This window comes from Atractosteus spatula, chromosome 14 (assembly GCF_055471065.1).
Source record: "Atractosteus spatula isolate fAtrSpa1 chromosome 14, fAtrSpa1.hap1, whole genome shotgun sequence".
NCBI lineage: Eukaryota > Metazoa > Chordata > Actinopteri > Semionotiformes > Lepisosteidae > Atractosteus > Atractosteus spatula.
In genome coordinates, this window is record NC_142719.1 from 33,631,511 (window position 1) to 33,654,622 (window position 23,112).

At 34.2% G+C, this 23,112-nt stretch overlaps 1 protein-coding gene across 1 annotated transcript in view; it reads left to right on the plus strand.

Moving 5' to 3' along the window:
- LOC148821136 (teneurin-2-like) overlaps positions 1–23,112 on the plus strand; it is a 158,326-nt gene that overhangs the window by 58,930 nt on the left and 76,284 nt on the right. The window contains 4 exon segments of the mRNA XM_088933428.1: positions 14,156–14,278; positions 19,773–19,782; positions 20,467–20,698; positions 22,017–22,212. Of these exon segments, the coding sequence (XP_088789554.1) occupies positions 14,156–14,278; positions 19,773–19,782; positions 20,467–20,698; positions 22,017–22,212 (561 nt within the window).

Here is a 23,112-nt window from a genome sequence, read left to right on the forward strand (position 1 = left end):
TGGACACAATAACACACAGGTAAGAGAACTAGAGTGGTGCCAAAGAAAAGAAAATAACAAACAAAATGGAGCTGGCTAGGAAAGTGAGGGAAACAACAAAGCCCGAGCTATACGAAAATGCACACATGCAAAGCAAAACAACAAACCAACAAATCTGAAGCAAAACCAAAAGCGAAGCAGGACCAAAGTCAAACGAAAGGCCTCCTCCATCTAAAAACCTCCATGTTTCATAATGAATAAGATGAGTTGTGATTGGTCGAGAAGCTAATTGAAGATGATGTCATACGGAAACAATAGTGTAATGGTGGGCCAATGGGGAAGGGAGAACAATCAGAACAGTCAGAAGTTTGGAACATAACAACAAACACACATAGACCACTGGGACGTAACAGTCTTAAAGACAAATTCTGCAACCTAGTATAATATCTGCTCAATACAATATCAGTGCACCTGCTGCAAAAGACAGGAATTTTCTTGATAATGACTTTGTGATTGTGTTAATGATCTAGTTGATACATTTCTCTTGATACCCTGTATACTTGTCAGCCAGCTATGGTCAGGTTTTGATGTGGTTATATCCAGCGTTTTCACATGTATTCACTGATACATAGACATTTGTATGTTCATGTTATTATCCCTTCACTATGACCTGTGGGATACCATGGTCCCTTAGATTTTTTTTTTAAGGAACTAGGCTACATGTGCCCTCCAGTAATGCTAACAGTTTCTCTCAAAGGACTCATTCTGGGCTTCTGTCACAAACCCTGCATACTTTATACTTTCATGTATGGATGACTGTGACACCTGTCTGTCTTCTGTTCTGTCCGTCTTGTTCAAAAGCACTAAGACATTCCATATCTTCCTTTGTTCTTTGCCTCTATTTCTCTGAAACTAAATTGCCATTTGTTTTCAAAAGTAATTTATTTCTGAGATTGTATGCATGTGTCTCCTTATTTGATAAAAGTAGGTAGCATACAACATTTCGAAACCTTTTTTTTCTCTAGGTAAAAATTAAATCTTATCCCTTATTGGGCTTAGGTTGTCACACAATGTGTGGATGAAACAGGAAAACAAAATGCATTATAGTATTGTTATGAGTGCCTTAACAAATATCACCAAAACAACTAACTTCAGATATCCAGAACCTGGTGCTGATTTATACAGAAATCTTTAACTCATAAAAAAACTCTAAGGTGAACTATTATAATCCAGCTTTGGAGCTCCTACCAAGTGGTCATATAGTTTGTGATTAATAGTGCTGCCACAGTCTATTTAAATCTGTATACTTCCATCTGTGTTCTGAAACAATTTAAATAATGGTTATATTTGGAAATCCTCCCCTTAAAAGGGATTTAAATGATGCATATACAATATAATACCGACATACATAAAGTATGCAGGGTTTGTGAGTGGGATCGTTTTACCTCTGTATTTAACAATATTCTGCTTCATCCCTAAAGGGCTGTTGTTTTGAGAAGCATGGCAGGATTGTGAATGTAGTGACTGAAAATGTCAACAAACAACTTTGACTAAACCAACATGTATAGTTATCTTGTTCTGTTGAAGACACTCATTTTCAGGACTTGGAAATCTGAAACATTGTAAATAATCGTACCCTCTGCACACAAAGGGAAATATATTTTTCTAAATTAAATTGTGCTGTGTTGTACACAAAATCAGATAGTTCCTCTGAATGAATAGGCTTGAAGCACATAAAAAGCAAAGTTAATAGTGTTTTCCTCTGATTCTTCATGACTCAGTAAACATCTTGTATATCTTGCAGAATTTTAATTATACAATATGGTAAGTGAGGGGTATAAATAAGCTTACTTCTGTTTTTATCTTCTAATAAAATTCCAGAGCTAGTTTTGAACTATTTTTTTAAAAGGGCCAATTATCTGACCAGCTGAACCCACAGTTTACAACTCAGGATTCAAAGCTAAGTTTTAAGAATGTTTTAGTATCACATTTTCTGTATCCTGGGAAAAATAATTTGGATCACTGAGACATATTGATCGTCCTGGAGTAAACAAACCAAACATGTGATGTGAAATTTAAATCATACTCAACATGAGGTAGCCTAATATGAAATATACAGACTTCTTTTTTTTTTCCTCTAAGGGACATGTATGTCTCTTACTTTACTCAGATGCTGCATTCATAAATAGGATGAAACAAATTTACTTTGGATTTAATACACCATATGCTGTATTGTCGAGCTCAATAACTAGAGGTCGAGGTAGAATAATTGTACTACTCTTTCAATATAAACTGCCTATGACCAGCAAGGAACTTGAGTGGAAGCATATCTTATTTCTTATCGAGGTATTCAACTGTGTGAACAGCCATGTAGTCAACCACCAGCTACCACACTAATGCAATGATAATCTGCCTGCATTTTCCATAGTATATTATTCTGAATTCTGAATTTAATTTCTGTGAGTCTTAATCAGCTACAGTAATTCAGCAAATTTCCAGATTTTCATTTTGCCATTCACTGGTCCTGGAATGTATAATGACATGCGTCAGTTGCTGTGATAAATTCTAAAGGCCGTTGTAAAAAAGAAATGGAAAAAGAAAACACCTTTTTAAAACATTTTCTGTCAAAAATAATAAGAAAGAGAATCTAGATGGGTTATGAGAGGACACTGGGGCACGTTGGCTGCCACTCCTCCTCTGTTTTTTTTAGTTTATTCTGGGCATTAGTCTCTCTGTCTTGGTAGCTTTCATTGTTTTCCCTCATTTTTTATTTTACTTGCCTATTTAGATATTTTATGATTTCTTTCAGCACTACAAATGTTCTGAAAAGTGCTTATAAAGAAATTATGTTAGAATACTATAGAATATTACAGTCAAAGCATGAAAAACATTTACCGTACCACTCTCAAGCCTGCATGTTCAACAGAGGTTCACAGCCAGTGAGCTAATGCAGTATGCATGCGTGAGAAGTAAACTAATTAGAATAGTAAACTGGTGGAATCTAAGATTACAATTAGTGTTCTAATTGGGGTCAGCCTTGTTAATTTTGCGGTAAATTAAAACAGTTAATGTGCATTTATTGAGAAGGCCAAGGGAGATTGCAATAAGGTATGGAAAATTGCCTCTTAAGTAATATCAAATGTAGATTTTTAATCATCTCATGTATTTACTTTTATATTTAAAAATATTATGCCTTCAGTTTGCTTTCTGCACCATTTTAAACCAATCCAGTATCCAGTATAATATCTGTGCCTGATTACTTTCCCCAATGGATGCTACACTTCAGCCTATTTAATCCAAATGACTTTATCTCTATCTGTGTGAATATATAATTTTCCTGCAAACATAGTTACCATATACTGTACATGATGGAACCTCCTCATTAATACTGAAGATATTCTACTTGTATAATATTGTTTACAGTACTGACATAAAAAAAATAAGATGACAGAAATAATCTATTTTCCAATTTCCAAAAAAAAATAAAAATGAAGTTCGTTGGTTCTGTTTTCTCAGTTCTTACATACAAACCTTCTCTGACCATGGTTAAAATTTAATGGAATATCATTTTCTTGAGGATCAAAAGTCACAATGCAATTGTCAGGCATAAACTAGAGAATATGCTAGAATACAGATACTGTATACACTAGAGGATGCTTGGTCAAGAGAAGAATACCATTGTGCTGAGATACAAAAAATGTTTCTGCAGCTTAAAACTTACAGTGTAGAAAAGCCTTTTCTCTGTTATACAGTGGCATTATAATGGAGTCTGGATGTTAGTTACCTGTAAATCACATACTTTGTTAACACTCGAAACGACTTGAAACGCTAGGTGAATGTAACATAAATTAACATATTTGTAGTCACTGAAAGTTTTATTGAAATATTAATTCAAGCAAAATAGTTTGTAGCACAAGTAAATTAACTAAAACTAGAATTGGATTGAATTCTTTTTCATAGTTAACACTTATAACCAGTTTCTTTTTCTAAGGCCTTTTCTAGGTTCTTTTAATTCAATCATATTATAGATGAAAACATTCTACAAATACACCTATTGTATCTTGTGAGGACAGCCATATTTTTCAATGATGTTTTTTTTAAATTGTTTTGTAAAGACTGTTTTAAGAATGTATTATAGTAAAATTGCAGCAGGTTTTATCTTTTTATCAACAGATATGACTCCTCTTTTATATAGGCACAATTCATATAAATCACAAACCTAAATATTTTATGTCTGTAAAGCAGCTTGCAGAAGTTTTTTAGTACTCTGCATAATTCTAACTGTAATCAATTCTGTAGGGGAAAGGCTTGAAACCTGCTTATATAACTTTACCACCTGCCTACAGTATATTGTTTGTACTGTTCATCCATGCATTTCTATGTATTTTTAACTTTAACTACACACATTCACATTCAAACAGCACTGGTAAAAAGCGTGGCAGCATGATATACAGGATGAGTGACATTCTTACTCAAATAATCATGTCCTCTTTACAGATATTTTATAGAAAGTCATAGGAAAGCCATTTCACAAATATAATGGGATCCTGATAGGACCTCCTTTTTCTGTAGAAACTGTGCAAATGAGGAGGGTTAGTATTTTCCCTGATAAAGTAATTGACATGACTTTTTTATAAACATGTTGGTTTCACTGAATAAGTAAATTTCTTCATTTTTAATTTTTTTAGACATAAAAAGTAAAAAACAGTAGTCGCAGAAATTGTGATTGGTTAACTGCAATCGCAGTGCAGCTAAGTGGTGCAATTTATTTGTTAGTTGCTCAAAATGGGTCAGTTTATTGAAATTATAACTCCTTTGATGGATATATAACTAATTTTTCAAAACCATTGACATATATAAGGAACAAAACAACATTTATGAGTATAGGCCTATATGTATTATATGAAAGTGCATATGAATTATATATAAAGTGCATGTGTGCTGTATATAAAGTGTCTGATTTCATGCATCTTTTATGTGTCTGATATTATACACATCTTTTCTGGAAGGGTTAAGGAGATCATTTTAAAGCTAAAGGCGAGGAAATATTATGGTCAAAAATAAAACCTAGAACCTCTGTTGAAGAAAGGCATTCATCACAAAGCATTGCAACAATAACATGCATTTCATCAAAAAAAGTATCAAAACTGTGCTTGATCGTTTTATTTTTTTCCATCAGAAAAATTGACTCCATTTGCAGATCCTTAGAGGAATGCTATGCATGGTCTTGCCTGGTGTATTTCTATCACAGTTATGTTGTGTAAAATACATGGGGCCACATTCACTACCTTAAGGCACCATTTTAGTTAATTCAGTCAGTGGGGGTTAGAGAAATAAGTCTCAGCATGGTAGTTCACCTAGAAAACCAACTAAAGGCAAAATTATTGTGCCTTGAAATCGCAGTGAAATATATTGTGTCTGTGCAATAAATCTATATTTCAGCACTGCAAAGTGAAATTGTATATTTTAGCTTCTAAATTAATATGTTTTTCAAACTAAACATCTATTGTCTAATGGCAGGATATTTAACCCTCACCTCCACGTACTTATCCCAAATGTATTTAGAGGGCCATATGGCTCAGCACATTTGGTGCTTGCCTTGATCTGTCTGGGAATTAAAAATTGGCATGTGTTGGGGTACAGGGCGTATGTGCTCAAATTGTAGATAACATAATGAATTTTCCTCTGATGATTCAGTTTTTGATGAAAATTAGTCTAGATATTATGCCACACTCTAAAGCTGACTTTCATTAGTTTATTTCTTGCCTCCAATCTCCCTTTTATATAATTTAAGAAGGGGACAAAAGATTGCCTACCCAGTATTTGAAATACCTGACAGACGAAATGGCTTCCGAATTCAAAACAAACATGTCTTTTTTCAGTGATTTAGCCTAAGTTACCACCACTTTTGTTTCTATAACATGAGCAGACAATTTTTATCTTAAATTTGTCTCTTAAACATAAAAATTTGTATTGGTAAAAAAATAGTCTAGAAACTAAAAAGGCAACAACAGATCCCTCACAGCTAAAGAGTCAATGGCTATTTCTCTGTATTTGCTGGTGTTATTTCCACTTTTAACTAATTTTAGGTTTACTAATGAGCTCTGCAAACTGCACAAATTGCAGTGCACACTGAGCAGAGATGCCTTTTTAATGTTACATCTTCAGTGCTTTCTCTAGCTTGTGACTAGCAGACAAATTTGTTTTGCAGAACCTGTGTAAACTGTAGCTTTGTTGCAAAGTACACTATACTTTTATCTATAAAGTGCTACTGAAGTAGGAGTTATGGTCGTTTAGTCAATTGTCATTTAGTATAATAGGTTAAGGTCTGAATTTTTCCAGGAACTGGCAAACATGTGAAATTCAGATCTATTCTCCCCATGTTTTATAATATTTTATACATTTCCAACCACAGAAAATCCTAAACAAAAACACCCAGTCAATACAGAATCAAAAAAGACCCACAGATAAAATCTTTTTTGTAGCAGAAAAGGAAATGCATTAGAAAGAAATTAATTGGTAAATATTTTTGGAAAACATGGAAGCAAAGATATGCAAGAAAAAGTACAGTAAATATTACAAAGTATAATAAATGTGTGCAAGAACTGGAATCAAGTATACGTATTAATGTTTACACCTTCTGAAATTGAATCCTTTGAAACATAAGCCTTCCCATAAGTGTTGGTAGAGTTTTATTAATTAATCTCACAGTCCAAGGTAATCTTTAACTTTTAAAAGGAAATTGCTATGTAATAGAGTGATTACAACCATTGATGATGTGCATGCTCACACTCACATGCAAACAGAAGTCTGCTGCAGGTTTTCCACTCTCAAAACACTTTGTATACCTAAGGGGAATCATACCAACAGCTGAATATGTTCCTAACAGCAGGCTGCAGCATTCCAAAAATACTCAGATTCTGTTGTATACCTGTGAATATGAAAAATTACAGGAAAAGAAGAAAAAGTTTTGTTTTTTTTGCTGCTTACTTTTGACTTCTACTGGAAAAAAAGGTATCCAAGATGAGACACCATCACTTGTTTGTATATTCTGTTTGGTTTTTCAGTATTTCCTACATGAGGTTATGCCCTTACATATATGTAAAATGTGCATATAATATATTTAATATCCAAATGTATACCACATATGCAAGAGACAAAATTATAACTTGTGACATAACTCTTCCCTGTTACAGTATGTTTTCAAAGACTAATTTTAAAGGGAATTGTTAAGATTAAAACCAGTGGGTTCACATGAGCATTATGGCCACTGGTCTTTATACATCTGCTTTATACATCTTTTCTCCCAATTAGTTCTGTACTCATTCCCATTATTTTGTTTATGTGTAAAGAAACCTGCTAAAATTGAACCATTTCCAGAAGTTAATTTAATCATATTAATATTAAATGTAGTCGGTTATAAAACGATTTACTCTCACAGGGTTAAACAGTGATTTTCAGTAGTCTGGATATGCAGTACAGTACTGACATGTTTAGTGTAATTACAAAGCATACTCAAGAGTGTGTTGTTCAAATGTCTAAGTATTTTTTAGTTTTGTTGCCTTTTTACTTTCAGCAGTTTATATAACTTAATTTGAAACAGTTTTGCTAGTCACTCTTTTTATGGGTGAAACACTGCAAGATAACAATTTTAATACATTTTACAAAGCTTCCCTAATTATATTCCATGAAGCATGGGATAATGCAATTATTTCATTACTGAGACATCTACTCTATCTACCAATTAACTTACTGATTGCAAAAATACAGTATATATGTTACATAGGTTCACTGATACTGAATCTTCATTGTACAGTACATTAAACATGGTCTACTAATTAAAGCATAATATTTAAGTGTATTGGTTGCAGACTGTGACTCTTTTATGAATTCTGTCAGCATATAGGTTTAATAGCTATAAATATAATGTTAAAAACTAAGTTATTAATCCAATTATCCAGCTTCACTTTGTACCATTTAATGTATGCATAATAATGACTTTTTTCTAGAATTATTCAATGGTTTCTAAATTTCAGTTTACAAGGCTTAACATGTTAAGTGGAGCTTTAAACTGAACTGCTACCATTTGTTTTAATCTGTTCCACTTTAGTATCCTCTATCTTTCAATTTTCTTTCTACATAAAATCCGATTATCCAGTCTCTGTTGATAATCTCTCGCACCATAAAAAACTTTTACTTTTAAACCCTTTTGTGTTCAATTTGTTTATTGCTTTTTAGGGAAAAAAAGAATAGGACATGTTACCATATACAGTACAATAATGAACACATGTAAACAATCATCATAGCATGACAAAACCTTTACTTTGTAGCAAGCATTTGCAGTAGCTCTTTGGTAAATGATAATTAGTTTCATAATTTTCATAAAGCACTGTCAAAACACCTCCCAATTTCTCCAGGATTCAATTAAGAAGAGGTGATAATTGCACACGCCCTAACCAGGAAACATCAATCTTAAATGCCCACTGACTATGTAAACACCACAGGCGGTAGAGGGTAAGAAATTAAACTGCAGGGGCTACAAGTTAATGAGCTACGATTTCTTTTCTAACTATTGAAGTTATAGACAGCTTTCAAGAAAAAAAAGTTGGAAAATATTGTATTATTATAAAACTGTAATGTTTCTACATCTCAATTATTTATGAGAAATTCTGTTCCTATTTCATTTCAAATTAAATGTCTCACTTGCTGTCTAAGCAGCACTCGCCTAGACAAGGTCAGGCAAAGAACTTAAAGTTTCCACTAGGTATTTCCTTCAATTCCTTACAAGCAATGACCGCATTGCATTAGCACCTCTTTGACCTAATCAGTTCTTAAGTGACTGGGGGGAATGGCATTTAATTCTCTGATGTGTTTCTATTCACGCCATAATTAAGTTCGTCTAGCATTTGGGGTTTCACAAATATATAGTACACTCTGAACTTTAGTTTATATTAGTTAAGGAAAAGAACATTTCTTTAGCCATTTTGTTCTGAACTGTAATCAAATATGTTGACTCAAAAACTTATTTTGATGTGCATATTATCATCAATCACAATAATGTTGTTTCTTGTGGTTTTTCAAGTAAGAGAGTGAACTGTAGCTCAGTTAAGTGAAAGTTAGAAGTAAACTGAGTCCTGCTTATTTGCTGCTTCTATAGAAGTGCTATCATTTGGCTTTTTGCACATTACTTACTGTAGTTGCTTAACACTGCAATTTTTGTAGCTTTTGTAATTGTCTTACAAGCCCCGGTTAGGTACAGAAGAAAATATAATTCACTAGCGGAACTGAAATTGTAACATTATAGGGGCTGACAACTTTCCTTCCTTAGGCTGCTTGAACAGTATGAGAATTTAGTTACATGCCCTGTTCTTATAGGTTGAGCAATCAGTCAATTAGATCCTCATGGGGCTGCCTCTAGCCTTTAAAAAGAGTTCCAGTGAAACCTCTAAGGAGTTAGGTTGATGACTGACAATGGGACCTCCATCCATTGATGAGACTCAGATGTGGTGAAGCCTGTCACAAGTGGTGGAGAATGTACAGTACATGTAGGCATGTGAACATGCTCTTTGATGAAAGCAAAAGCAATCCCAAGACGAAAGAAAGGGTGTGAGTCTTAGAAAGTCACAGTGCTTTCTTAATTACATGAAACAAATACTAAAGTGCTGGAACACAGGTGGGGTGAAAGCTCAAACTGAAAAATCTCTTTTTCTCTGTCTCTGTCTTTTAGCAGTACCTCCCTTGAGGCTGTGCTGTCAGCTATTTAAAGGATAGTGGCTATCCCGCCTCTCTATCCCCTAGCAGCAGTGTGACTGATTGCCAGCCAATGAGAATTAGGCATGCACCTACATTCTCACACCAGTCAATCAAGCAGCCTGTGCAAGCTAGTACACTGTACGTCTTCACTAAGGACATGGAATCACTAAGACTGCCATAGACATGCTCAGTTCAACTCTTTGTATGCATTTTGTATAATCAAACGAAAAAGCTGACAAACCTGATATACTTTGAATACTCTACCAAAGAATAGCCCTTTCATAAGCTATTTCTTTCTTGAACAGAGAACTGCATTAGTGCCATTAAAATGTCTTGTTTGAAAAATATTATATCGCAAAACTAATAGGGTATTTGGCTGCTTTTAAACCATTCCAACAACTTAAAACATCCTGAAGAAAGTTTTGACCTTTTAAGTTGTATCACTAAAGATCATCTCCAAGCAAAAAAAAGGACATGCTGCTTTTGACTTCTTTTAATTCATTCATTTCTTCTTTTAATTGTTTTCTTCAGCATTTCAATGATGCCCGGTGATGAGAGATAGAATTTGACAAGAAAGAAAATTGATTTTCTGGAGTGAGATTTCGGAATGATAAGGTAGCTGTGTGAAGGTGAAAAGTCTATGAAAAGTCATTAAAGGAGGAGTTTTTTTCATGTGCATATTTTACTTCATTTTGTGTACAGTAACTTATCCTTTTGCATACTGTTGCCTTATTTCTTGGTATTGCATATGTTTATGACATTATTTGCAATTTTAATTATTTCAGCGAAAAAGTATCATCTGGAACCTTTCTGAAGGCTGATTGATAAGAAATGTAACAGAATAGCTGCTGGTATTGTATTTCAGGATCCCATGTTTAGAAGTGAATTCTCTTGTGAGGCTCTTGGGTGGAAGCATTGTCAGAATATAGTAAAATAGCTAATAGCTATTAGCTAAAATAGCTAAGGGCCTCAGAGCCAAGCAATAGATTTGACAAAATGTATCATTCAATTGCTGCAGAGTTCATTACAAATTAGAAAAGCTCATCCCTAAGTATACAGTTGTGATATTTTTCTTTATTCAGGCTGAGCTTCAATGTCATGGAGCAACCTTAATCACTTCTATTTTAGTGAAACTAAATGATGTGCTTATAATGAAGAAAATACTGGTAAAAGTATTAAAATGAACTGCAAATTCTTAACAGCAAATTTAATGTTACTTTACGATTACTGCTTCGTGGACATTTTTATATAGACATGCTGCGATGGAATTGCAGTAAGAATTGAGCTGTGATCTTACTTTATACAGTATATGCTGAGCACAGCAACAGATACAAACATATATTTCCATCAGCATTTGTGAAGTTCTTTACATATGGAAGTGAACTACATAAGTCCAATTGAAAAGTATTATTCACTTAGATCCACATAACACTTTTCTTCATCTGATTTACTCTTAATAATCTTTGAAAATCAATTTTCTCTTTTTTGTTGTAGTTTTGATTGCAGTTTTTGGTAAGTTAATGCATATATTTATTAAATGTGCAGAAACACAAAAAATAATAACATTCAAAAATGTTTGCTGCAATAAAAATAAAACAAAAAAGAAGAAATACTAACAAATATAGTTTATATCAAGTATTGGTAGTGATGTTTTTTCAAGTGTATTAGAGATTTAGTTTAAAAGAAGTCCATTTTTACCAATGTGTTATCTGTTCGGTGGTTTGTAAACTGCGAAACACCTTTGAATAACCTGACCCCGTGAAAAGCTTTATTCAATAACTATTGCTGTTTCCATAAATAAAGTAATTAGAATGAAACCTGAGCATTACAAACTTCCTTCTGCATCTTCAGTTGTTCTGAATTGAATAAAATATCATTTTGTACAGCACACTTCCTGTTTCTGACTAAGCCAAATGAGTAACCTCTTTTTTCCAACTGAATATTTTATAAAACTCACAGGAAATAGCCACCTAGTTTCCTTGGTAACCATCTATACAAGGACCTTTTCCCTCCATGTATCTGAATCCAAAGTATATTGTTATATCTGTTTGTAAAGAAAAAAAAGTTTTTTTTTGGGGGGACAAATTATTTGTATTGAATATTTACATACAGTAGTTGATACTTTTAGAGATCTCGGAATGTATTAGGAGGAGCTCCGAGTCTTCACTGCAAGTGAGTCATCTGCCCTTGTCTGATGCTATCAGGCTGGTGTCGTCAAGAGCACTTAAGCCTAGCATCCACAAGTCCCTATGGACATCTGATGGGAACCATACAGAATGCAACATACAGTACAAGTTACTGGTTTCCTCAGAGGCTGCATCTCAAGGAGAAGATTTTGCCTGTTTTAGTCTTTGAAAAAGAGAAATGCAGGCCGTGGTAGAGTGGAAAGCATAAATGTACCACTGCTGTCCGTCTATAGGTTTGTGGTAATTGTATAACTACTATTACATACTGTATTATACTACTGTATTACATGACTACATATCTAAAAAGGATTAAAAATACAAAGATTGAAAATGTTATATAGTACTCAAATCTAGTATTCTATATAAAGTAAATGTGGAAACAATATCTGATTTCTTAAACTGGAAGATGATACATACTGTACGGGATCAATACCAAAATACACATAGCCTATGCTACTACCTTTGGTACAGGAGTCTTCGAACCAGCTGTATAATCTCTTGAATTCTACTAAACCAGCTAAGCTACACTTGAACATATAGAAGGTACACATATACCAAAAATAGACCTGTGTGGACAATGATAAATATAAAGAACAGGGCTTCTCAACTTGTGGCCCTTCCAATTTGCTCCATTCCTGTACATTAATTGCTATGTTGATCCTGCTGATTATCAATTACACAATTGTTGTAGCCAAATTCTGGAAGCTGACTAGAAAAGCGGAGAAAATAAGAAGCTCTAGTACAGAATGCAAGTATAAATCACAAACAATGCAATCACATTATTTTTTCAAGTTTGTTTTCTACCTAAATAGTTTAATTGGTAACAGAAATTAGAAATCCTGCCCAAACAAAGGATGCAGAAAATACAGTGAAATATACAGTATACATAAAAAAATGAGCATGTGAAAATTAACAAAACGTTTACCACAACTGAGCAAAATAAGTGAAGTCTTGTTACCGACTTTGGTTTGACATATATTTGTGATGAAATAATCCAGTATCTAAAACAAGATCTTCAGTCCCATAAATAGTAGTAAAGAATTAAAGTCACTCAAAAAACAGGAGTGAGATTAACCCAAGACAGGAGGCTCTGCAGTGCAAATGCATAAACTTTTTTTTTCTGTCACTTACTGAAACAGATTTCAGTAAGAAGAATGCTAGTGTTTTCATAAAACATTCTGTTACCAGTCCTGCAACTGCAAATTCTTCAAGATGGAAGATTAAATTATAAAGCTTTTTTACCTTTTTGTGGGTGTTTTTCTGTCAACAAAGTGCATTTTATCTCCATATGCTCAGAAAAAATGCACAATATTTGCAGAAAATATTCAGTCAACCTAAAGTGGAATGAGTTAACCGTGTTTTCAGAGAAAACATTTTAAATGTTTTTTAAAGAACATTGTTGTACAGTAAATTCTACATTATTGTTCGTTGTTCAGTGAAAGCTAAGCTAAAACTTTGATTTGTGCTGTGTACTGTATTTTGTAGAATAGTGTTTGGGGCAAGTATATGTTTATGAAGTATAGATGGATATTATGAACATTTTGTCCCTTTGATTGCATTTTAAAGATATTGGATAGGACTTTTAAGACATTAAGCTAATTTATATTTATATTTTTTTAAATTGAAATTAAACATTGTATGGACTACAGCTCACACAATATTGACTACACTGCAGTTTATATCTTACATGAATTACATGAAAGAGAATGAATTTGTTTCAGATTGGAATCTATTAGTTTGGGGTTTTACCTGTAAGCAATTCCTTTCTTTACATAATTCAGAGTATTATATATATAAATGTATTCAAACAATTTCTTCTCTTGCCATTTATTTCTCTGCTATGGGAAGAAGCAGAAACATTTCATTATTTTGTTGTGTGCTGGGTATAACTTTTGGTAATTTCTAATAATCTCTTGAGGTCTGGTGATTTGTTGTTAGAATATATTTTTTAAAGAAGTACTTTTTCAAGGCCCAACCATTGAAATGCCATACTAAATACCAATTGATTCCTGGGCGTCAATGTTTCAGACAGTTGTGCCTACTAATTGATACACATTTTCTTTTGCCTTATTAAATTGAAGTACTTGAAGAAGATATAATAAAATATCTGGAATAGCAATAAGTCCCTGTGGAGGTGGCATAATTGGATAAACAGTGTCTGGTGTTCTGCTCTGTGCTGACAGATTCCGATTTGAAAGTACAGTAGTAATTGTTGTGTGTTTTTATTTTCTCTTAAGCCATGAACCTGCTAGGACTGAACTGGCAGCTGCAGCCGGCTGATGGTCATGTGATCAACAACGGATTGAGCACAGGGTTACCAGGCAACAGTGATGTAGCAACAGTGCCATCTGGAGGCAGAGGTAATGATGATGAGGCTCAGATCCTGCAGTGTTTTTGCATCCTTCTCTGCCCCTTTCGTCATTTTCATTCTTGCAACTACATTGAGGCACAGCGCTGTCCTGTGTTTTTCCCCAGTCATCCTCAGCTCCATGTCTTGATCACCTTGAACGTTTCCATCTAGGGTTGTGTTTCAGGCATTCAGATTTTAGGAAGGAAAGCTCTGAGGTATGCTTCAGATATCCCATTGTTGCTTTCCAGCACTGCTCCTTCTTTTTGAACCGCTCAGCGTTTGTTTCTGTTTTTTATCCTGAAATCAGCACAATTTTAATGCCACATTAGATTAAGAGGCTTTGTATGCTTGAAGCGTCAAAGGGTTCATTGCTCCAGTGGATTTCTGCCATGACAGCTTACTAAGGTAATTGTACCCATAGTTCCAGAAGAGAGGTTACAAATGAGAAGAGACCAGTCAGCCCATCATTCAATTTTATCCACTCATTTATTAAAAAAGCCATGATACTTGCTTCAACAGTTGAGTTGTTCCATACTTCCACATTCTCTTTGTGCAGAGAAGTGCCTCTTATTCTTCGTTTTACACACACTTCTGCCTGGTTCCCATTTCTGCTCTCTAGTTCATGTTTTTCTGTGGATTCTGAAGATATTTACAGCTTAACATTGTCAATACCCACAAGGATTGTGAATACTTGAATCAGGGCCCTCAAAGTCTTATCTTATTCAATAGTAAAAATGTTCAGTTCAGAACTAAATTAGATTGAAGCAACATATTTAAATTGTGTATCTGAAGGTGAATACATTTTGTATTATTTGGATGTGGGACTTCTTATATTTATTCTAAAAATGGTACACTGTTGCTGTAAAATTGAACTGTATTGATTAATGAGAATTTGTGTGGATTAGCACTCCATACATCTTTATACAGCTTGTGTAAATAATAAGAAGTCTGCTGCCATATGGAGAAAAGACCCCCCCAGCACAAACCTTGTGTGACAGGTAGTGGTAGACTGAACTGTAGGCACAAAAACTGTACCTGCATCATTTTTCTACAGTAGCCCAGGAGAAATAAAACCTGATCCTGAGGTGTTCTCATTTGCAAGGTCTTCCAAGGGTGAGCTTTGTGTTGCTCCTCCTGTGCATTTTAAAAAATGCCAGCAAACACAACCACTTCTTCATTCAATAGACTTCCATAGTGTTCGCACTTTCACAAAATGCAGAGCCAAGATTTTATTTTGGTAGATTTTATTTTATTTTTTTTTTGTTTTTGTGAGCGGACACCTATTCCAATAACATCCGGCAGACACTTCTGGCAGAAAAATGAACGTCGCAACACATTTCTGAAAGCCCTGGAGATCTGATGTCTGAGAGAAAAATCTAGTTTCTCCACAGGTTTAAACTGATAGTTTCATACAATATTGTGGGTTTGCTCACCTGTCAGTTCCCAAAACTGTACTGTATATAATCTGTGCCACAACCTCAATTTAAAAATCACTGTTGATTAATATTTTTCATTAGAGCTTTTAAAAAAAAATTGAGCTGGTCAGATATTTATTGCATATCTTAAATCTCATCATCAATCTCAATACCAAAATAGCTAGAGCAGTTTCTGAATTCATACTCTGTCACCAGCAATTCTTGATGTGTTCCAACTTCAATTTCTGAGAAAAGTGGACAGAACGTTACCTGAAACATCTTCCTAAATGTACATCTATGATGGACTGTATGAAAATATATGTTGTAAAAGTATTGCTGTACTAAAATGTAAATATACAGTACTGTAAATACAATACAAATAAAATATGTTAATTAAAAATATAAATGCCATGAAAAAGTGTTTCAGGAGCTTTTAATATTGGCATTACTAGTACTTTTCGAAATGCATTATGTTCTTCATGTAACAACACTTAAATGCTGTGGAAAAAAAAAGAATAAATCTAAAAAATAGGTGTGAAATGGTTCTGGATACAATTGACTGTGGCACAGGTGTCTAAAATTTCAAGGTTTGATACTTTACTAATCTGGTAGTTAGATAGCTCATATGCCACTTCTAATTTGAATAAGATTGACCCACCTGTGAAAAAAAATGCCTGTATTGGTTTCAACCAGATGGATAGGCAGGGCACAGTAATCTTTAAGAGCTGTCATTTTGAAAATCTTTAATTTTGCATTGGAGATAAAGGGGTTTGGTATATAAAATTAAAAATTAAGGTGCAGTTGATTTAGTATGAATTTAGTTGAATAAACATTTTAAATGTTGACAATAATGAACAGTATATTTCTTTGCAAAAAATATATATAAGCGAAGTTCTAGACATTATTTTTTAATTGCTGGTCTAAATCCCCTGTAATCAATAGAAACTGATCACACATATTCTTTACCAGGAGACACAGCTGTCGAGCTGTGGGATTTTGCACAGCTGCTGTTTCAGACGTTATTAATTTCATATCCAGAAACCTTCAGTTGTTTCCTCACTGTTTCTTAATCAAGACTGCATAGTCCCCAGCTAGGTTTGGCCCATTAGGGTTGTTAATGGGAAAACAAAGAAAAAATGAAACTTTTTATTGTCTTCAGTCGCATGTGGAATGCTGGGGAGTACTAAAACATGCATCTATATTTTATTAGCTTGATAATAGTGGCAGAAATCACATTAGAATCATACACGGATTTATTATTCTATGGATACAGTACAACCGAATGGACAAAACATCCTGTCTCTGCTTAATTAAAATTAATTTCTGAATTTTGAGAGGGGGTGGTCAATTTTAGCTCAGTTGTACAATTAAAATGTGTCTCACAGCCCACGAAAAAATGCACATTAATGTTCATGGTGAGAATAATTTCAATTCCATTTTGTGTATGAATTTAAATTTAGAGCATTTCTGGATGAATGGAATAAGCCCCTGGTTTTAGGAGCACATATATTATTTTACAAACTGAACTATTGTTAAGAGACAGTAGTCCTAAATTCAGGTTTTCCCTCTGCTGTTTGTTTTAACTAGACAGGCTGTTTCTCTTCAGTTAGAAATTCCACCGAGATCCTGGCATGACACTTTGCTGAACTTGCAAGTTGTGCAAGTTTCGAGAGCATGTCTTTTTGAGCTGATTAATCTGTTTGGTGTAGAGTTGAAAAGGAGCGGCAGATTATTACTTGGGAATAGGGTTAAATTTCCTATTTTAAGATGTCTAAAACATTTAAGATTTTAAAATGTTGAGGTTTGGTTTTGATTGGTGAGTGAGGTGAACAAGACAACATCCCAACAATTCCAGAATGGAGAGCATTTCTGCTTTTTGCAAAATAGGCAAGTGCTGATGTATTTCCTTTGTTATTAACTCTCCACAAAGATACTGGTGCAATTTTTCTTTTAATTCTAATTGTAGAAATTACCTCTTTTGTAATTCCCATCTTCTGCTTTAATTCAATTAGCTGATGCTATCAGCAGTAGTCTAAATTAATTTAATAAAAGATTATACTTTTTAAAGCTTAGCCTTGATTAGCCCTGGGGTGATGCTGAGATGCATTGCTTACAAATGTGTTTATTAATTTATTTTTAAATTAGAATTAGTGATTAGGTTTGACTTTTATACCCCGTTGTGGACCATTAATTGATATTCAGCTTTCTCTATATATAAGTTGACAATAATTGGTTTTAATCATTTAAAAAATCCTTCTCAGCAACAGAACAAAAAAGTACAAATTGAAAAACATTTAAATTGAATAGGCTTGGCACTGGAGACTTTGAAAAATATAATGCATTGTGAATAATATGCTATAATATAAATAAGATACTAATGTAGAGGGTAAATAATAGTTTGCCATCACATGCCCCTAATTCAAGAATTGCATTATTATTTTCTAAAAATTAGTGGTTCAAAAAACACGTCTCTAATATTTTAATTGTTGACAAGGCACAGTCATTTTTGTCTAGAAACAAAATTAAAACAGCCGGCTCTAATTAATATTTTGATTCCTTTTATGTTCTTTACTGTATATATTAGAGGAAGATAGACACTTCATTCTTCATCATACCTCAGCTCTGCAACAACAGAACCAGTGATTAATGTTGCGGAAAACCAAACAGGAGAATTGCAGTCAGAAGTTTTTACCTCATGGAGCCTCTACAAAGAGATCTCTGTGGAGTATTTGTCTCTTTCTTTTGTTTGTAATCCACCATATCAGCAGAGTTTAGTGCTTATGGGAATTGGGGAGGGCGGCAGTTCAGGCAGTCTGCATTATTGTATTGTATGCTTTCCACAGTCCTAAACAATTACTGTTCAATAGTGATAATTCTGTAGTCTCTGCATAATACAAGTCAAGAATGGCATTAGCAGCTTAAGGATACACATGCTTTGTAATGTTATCCCTCAAGGGACTGTAAGCTTTTTTTGTTAGCTACTTTGCTTATTATTGGTCATTCTTATTTGTATAGATGAATGAAAAATTCTTACACGCAGTCATTGTACGAATCTGACACTGTGCAGTTTTTTTTCTTTTTTCCAGTAAAATATACTGAAAAATGTTTTGCTTAAATGTGTTGTTTTTTTAAATAAGTATCTATGTAAAGCAAAGGGTTTTGACTCCAGCACAGTATTAGGGTTTGAAGGATTTTGGGGATTTTTGTTCATTCGTTTCCATGTGATGTAATTTATATTTGGTGATTTAATGAGAGCACTTACAATAATAACGCTGACTTATTTGTGAAACAATATCAGATGTTTTAGCCTTGGACACACCTCTGGCAGGTCATTAACATAAGAGAGTGAAGAGCAGAGGGTCCAGTACTGATTCATGACAGGCTCCCATCTTCTTTCCTCAAGAACAACACAATATTGTAGTATTGTATATTGTTTATTTCTGTTGTTCACATAAGAGTCATGTCTGCTGTGGATATTAAAAGCCAATATTTTCAAGAGACAAATCTTATTTAAACCAACTAAAGCTACACTACTTTTATCCTGTGAGAGCGTTTTCTTTAGCAAAGAAATTTCTGATCAATGTTTAGGCTTGCAGCCAAAACTAGTGGTCCTACAACTGAGTCAAGAATTGTTCAGCTACTATGTTTTTCAAAACCTTTGAGAAAACTATGAGAATGCCAGTAGGTGTTTGGTATGGCAGTGCTTGTGAAGTTAGGTTTAGCACGCATACAGTACATGTTTTTAAATAAAGGTATCTTTTTTCAGCAATTACAAAGACCGCAATTTACCTTTGGTTTAATGGTTCTCTTTTTTCATTAACATTGATTACCATAATCTTACCCAAAATAAATTATTTCATGAAGTGAAATAAAAAATGTCAATTACAGTATAATTATACACATACCCAGGTTGACAGTTCTAAACAAGAAAAGGTTAGCAAGTACAATTTTTTATAGTACAAGAAATGTGTATAAACAGATTGAGTCACTGTCTCTTGTCTCATCTCCTGCTTGTTGTAATAATGTTTGCATTTGGTGATTAAGAATAACTTAAACAAGTTGCAGTATGTTCAAAATTTAACTCTTTAGTCTCCTTCAAGTCTCTGTATTACTCCTGTTTTATTACAAGGCTTCCAATTAAAATTTTAATTATTTTTATTTTGAATGTATCTGTGTGTCTGAACCTGTATTTGTTTATAACTGTAACCTTTAATCCACTGATTCTGATATTCTGTGGTATCCTATGAGAAGACATAGGACATAGACAATTTCCTTCCAAATGTATCACTGTGTTTCCTTTATTTCTTTTAAATCCACATTTGAAACCTCTTTAAAATAGCATTTTCTAAGATTTATATTTCATGTTATGTACATTATGTAGTCTGTAGCTTGTTTTCGATGTACAGCATTTTGAAGTATAATTTGAAAGGTGCATTGTGAAATAACTATTTTTGCTATTGCTTTAGTAGAAAAGCAAGTGTGTAAAATGAAGCTGAAAATGGAATAAAAGCATCATTTACTCATTTTTGCTGCATATAATTCTGGTTAAACCTGTCTTGGAACTCTGACATCTTTTAGTGCTCTAAAGCAGAGAACACTGAAACTTCTGCTTTTCAGTTTTCTAATATTTTATGATTCCATGGTTTGTGGGCTTTGTGATAGTGTTTCACATCTGTGTAATGAAAACAGAATGCGTTTTGTAGATCCAACATTTCACATTTTTCCTGCTACGCTCTTCATGTGAAAATCAGTATTGTTGTCTTTGATTTATCCGGGTTGTTAGGTGACTTTGTACTCCTTGGCTTGCAGGTCCCTGGACTGTTCGCAACAGCAGTATTGACACAGGCAATCTGGAAGTGGGGCGTCGAGTGACTCAGGAAGTTCCTCCAGGAGTCTTTTGGAGGTCATTGCTGCACCTGGACCAACCTCAGTTCCTTAAATTCAACATCTCCCTGGGAAAAGACGCTCTTTTCGGAGTCTACATCCGCAAAGGATTGCCACCCTCACATGCCCAGGTTAAATAAAGCCCAATTAACATGCTGCAGTCATTGCTCCAGATAACTGTAATCTACAGTTACTTAACAGGATAGTTGTGGACATTATGATACAATTATTATATAGTTATAACTCTTCAAGCTATATACTCTACTGTATATGTCAGGCTAGCTACAGTATGTTACATATTACTTTCAGAAAGTTAACACACCTTCAGTAAAAGTTGGCTTTTATTGCCCATTTCTAATGGTACAACACCATAATATTGTCCAAGACAAACAGAAATCTCTCTTTCCTTCCCTGTCTTTTTCCAATCACTGTATCTGTAGCAAACAGCTGGGGATCGAGTTGTCTTTTTTAGCTTGAGTGCAGCTTGAGAGTCTGGTGAACTTCTAAGATTGCCAAGGAGACCTTGAAGTCAAGGTCCCCTGCTGGATGAGTGGAATGATGATATCGAGACACTTTGTACCTATAAAGCTGCTGGCAGCTGTTTTTTGAACCAAGTGGAGTTGACTAAGTGTACTAAGTGTACAGCCAAGCAGACCAGCTAGAACTGTGCTTGTCAAGTCAAGGCAGAGTAAAGGGCTACACTAGAACAAAGACCATAGCTACTGCAAAAAATGGTGAAGATTTTCTGTTGTGAATTTGTGATGTTATATATGGTTGAACTGTACATCTAAGCTTTGTTTCATGCCTGAGCATACAATACAAGAGCACAGGGAAAGTTTGTTTTTAAGGTATTGGTCAAAGGCAGATTCAAAGAGCAAAAAAATCAGTTCACAGAATGCAGAGGAACTACTGTACTTTGAAAGTCATGTTCAAATATTTAGACTAAAATAAAAGCCAGCTTGCACTTCATGGTCCTTATGGTTCTATTCAGCCATCAATCTTGAATATTGAAGAATTCTACTTTGCAGCCTGTCCAACTTTTCTCTTACACTCTGAAAGCATCTCCCAAAAACTATTGTTTTAAAAAGTTTTTTTTTTCTTTTTAATTCCAGTGTAGATAAATATTGAATTATCAATCCATTATTAAAATTGGTGAAAGCCATTTACTTCTGTGGAAAGTTCAGTCTTCTTTTTCCCCATTGCAAAAGGAATCACTAGATGAGATTGAACTGAGTTGTCGAGTCTATTCTTCTGATGTCACTCTCACAAAGCATCGTGGGCAAATTTTCCAAAAACCATTTCTGTCACGAAACAGAACCCAGCTAAATTAATGGTGTAAAGGCATCGAATTATCTAACGTGAATTGGCGTTTCACTCTGTGACTTGTATGTGGCTTAGGGTCAGATAAATGCAGAATAATGGCTCCCGGTTTGTCGATTGTGTGGGCAGTATGACTATATGGAACGCCTGGATGGGAAGGAGAAGTGGAGCGTTGTGGAGTCCCCTCGAGAGCGTCGCAGCATCCAGACAGTAGTTCTCAACGAGGCTGTGTTTGTGCAGTACCTGGACCCTGGCACCTGGCACCTCGCCTTCTACAACGATGGCAAAGACAAGGAATCAGTCTCCTTTAGCACTGCTATCCTAGGTAAGGTCTCTGCTACTCTCTGTACTGTAGGTATATTGGTCACACTTTAAAAGCAACAGGCATTTTCTTTAGTGTTTTCCTGCAAGGAGACTAAAACCAAAAACGCATTATGAAAACTGACCTCAAGAAGAATTGCTGTTTCACCATTTTGATGTATTATCGAGTAATTTAATATCATTCAAAGCTCATATGCATGAAGCTTAACATCTCTCATGCACAGAAGTGAGGCCACCTATATAAAAGCAGAAATGTTTCTGTTGGTATATCACCTACTGTAACTAACACATATTAGAACTATGAGATATACAGTACCATTTTTCATACCTGTCCATTTTCATCTTAGAAAGTGGGTTATATGTTGGAAAATGTTCAATTACCTTTAATAAATACCTGTATTTATGGTTGACACAGAAATGTATAAAGTTTTCGTTATTTGCAAAGGGTGAATCATCACGTAAGGGCAAAAAGACATAATGATGATTGATTGTAGTATTTTTCCCTGTAACAACAGGGAAAAATAAGGCTCTTTTTAATACTTTTATCTGTACTCAACTGTTGACATTGTCTTTTCGAATGGTAAAATTAGCTAATCCTTACAAACAGCAACCTGAGCTTGATCAAAGAGAAAGAAGAAGGAAATGAAGCTGTTATTTTCCAAAGCAAATCATTTAAACTTTAAGCTTGATTTTATTTACTAAGGGTTAAAAATAAAAGTCAAGGACAAAAGCATTGTAACTTAAAGAAAAAGGATAGATATTGTGATAATTAAGGTAAGAGCTACCACATAGGATTGATTCTGCTAAGATGGTACCCATTATTAAGAAAGAAAACACTTATTTTGAAAACAACAATAATAATGACAATGTGGCAAAAATTAGTCACTGTTCATTTTCTTCATAA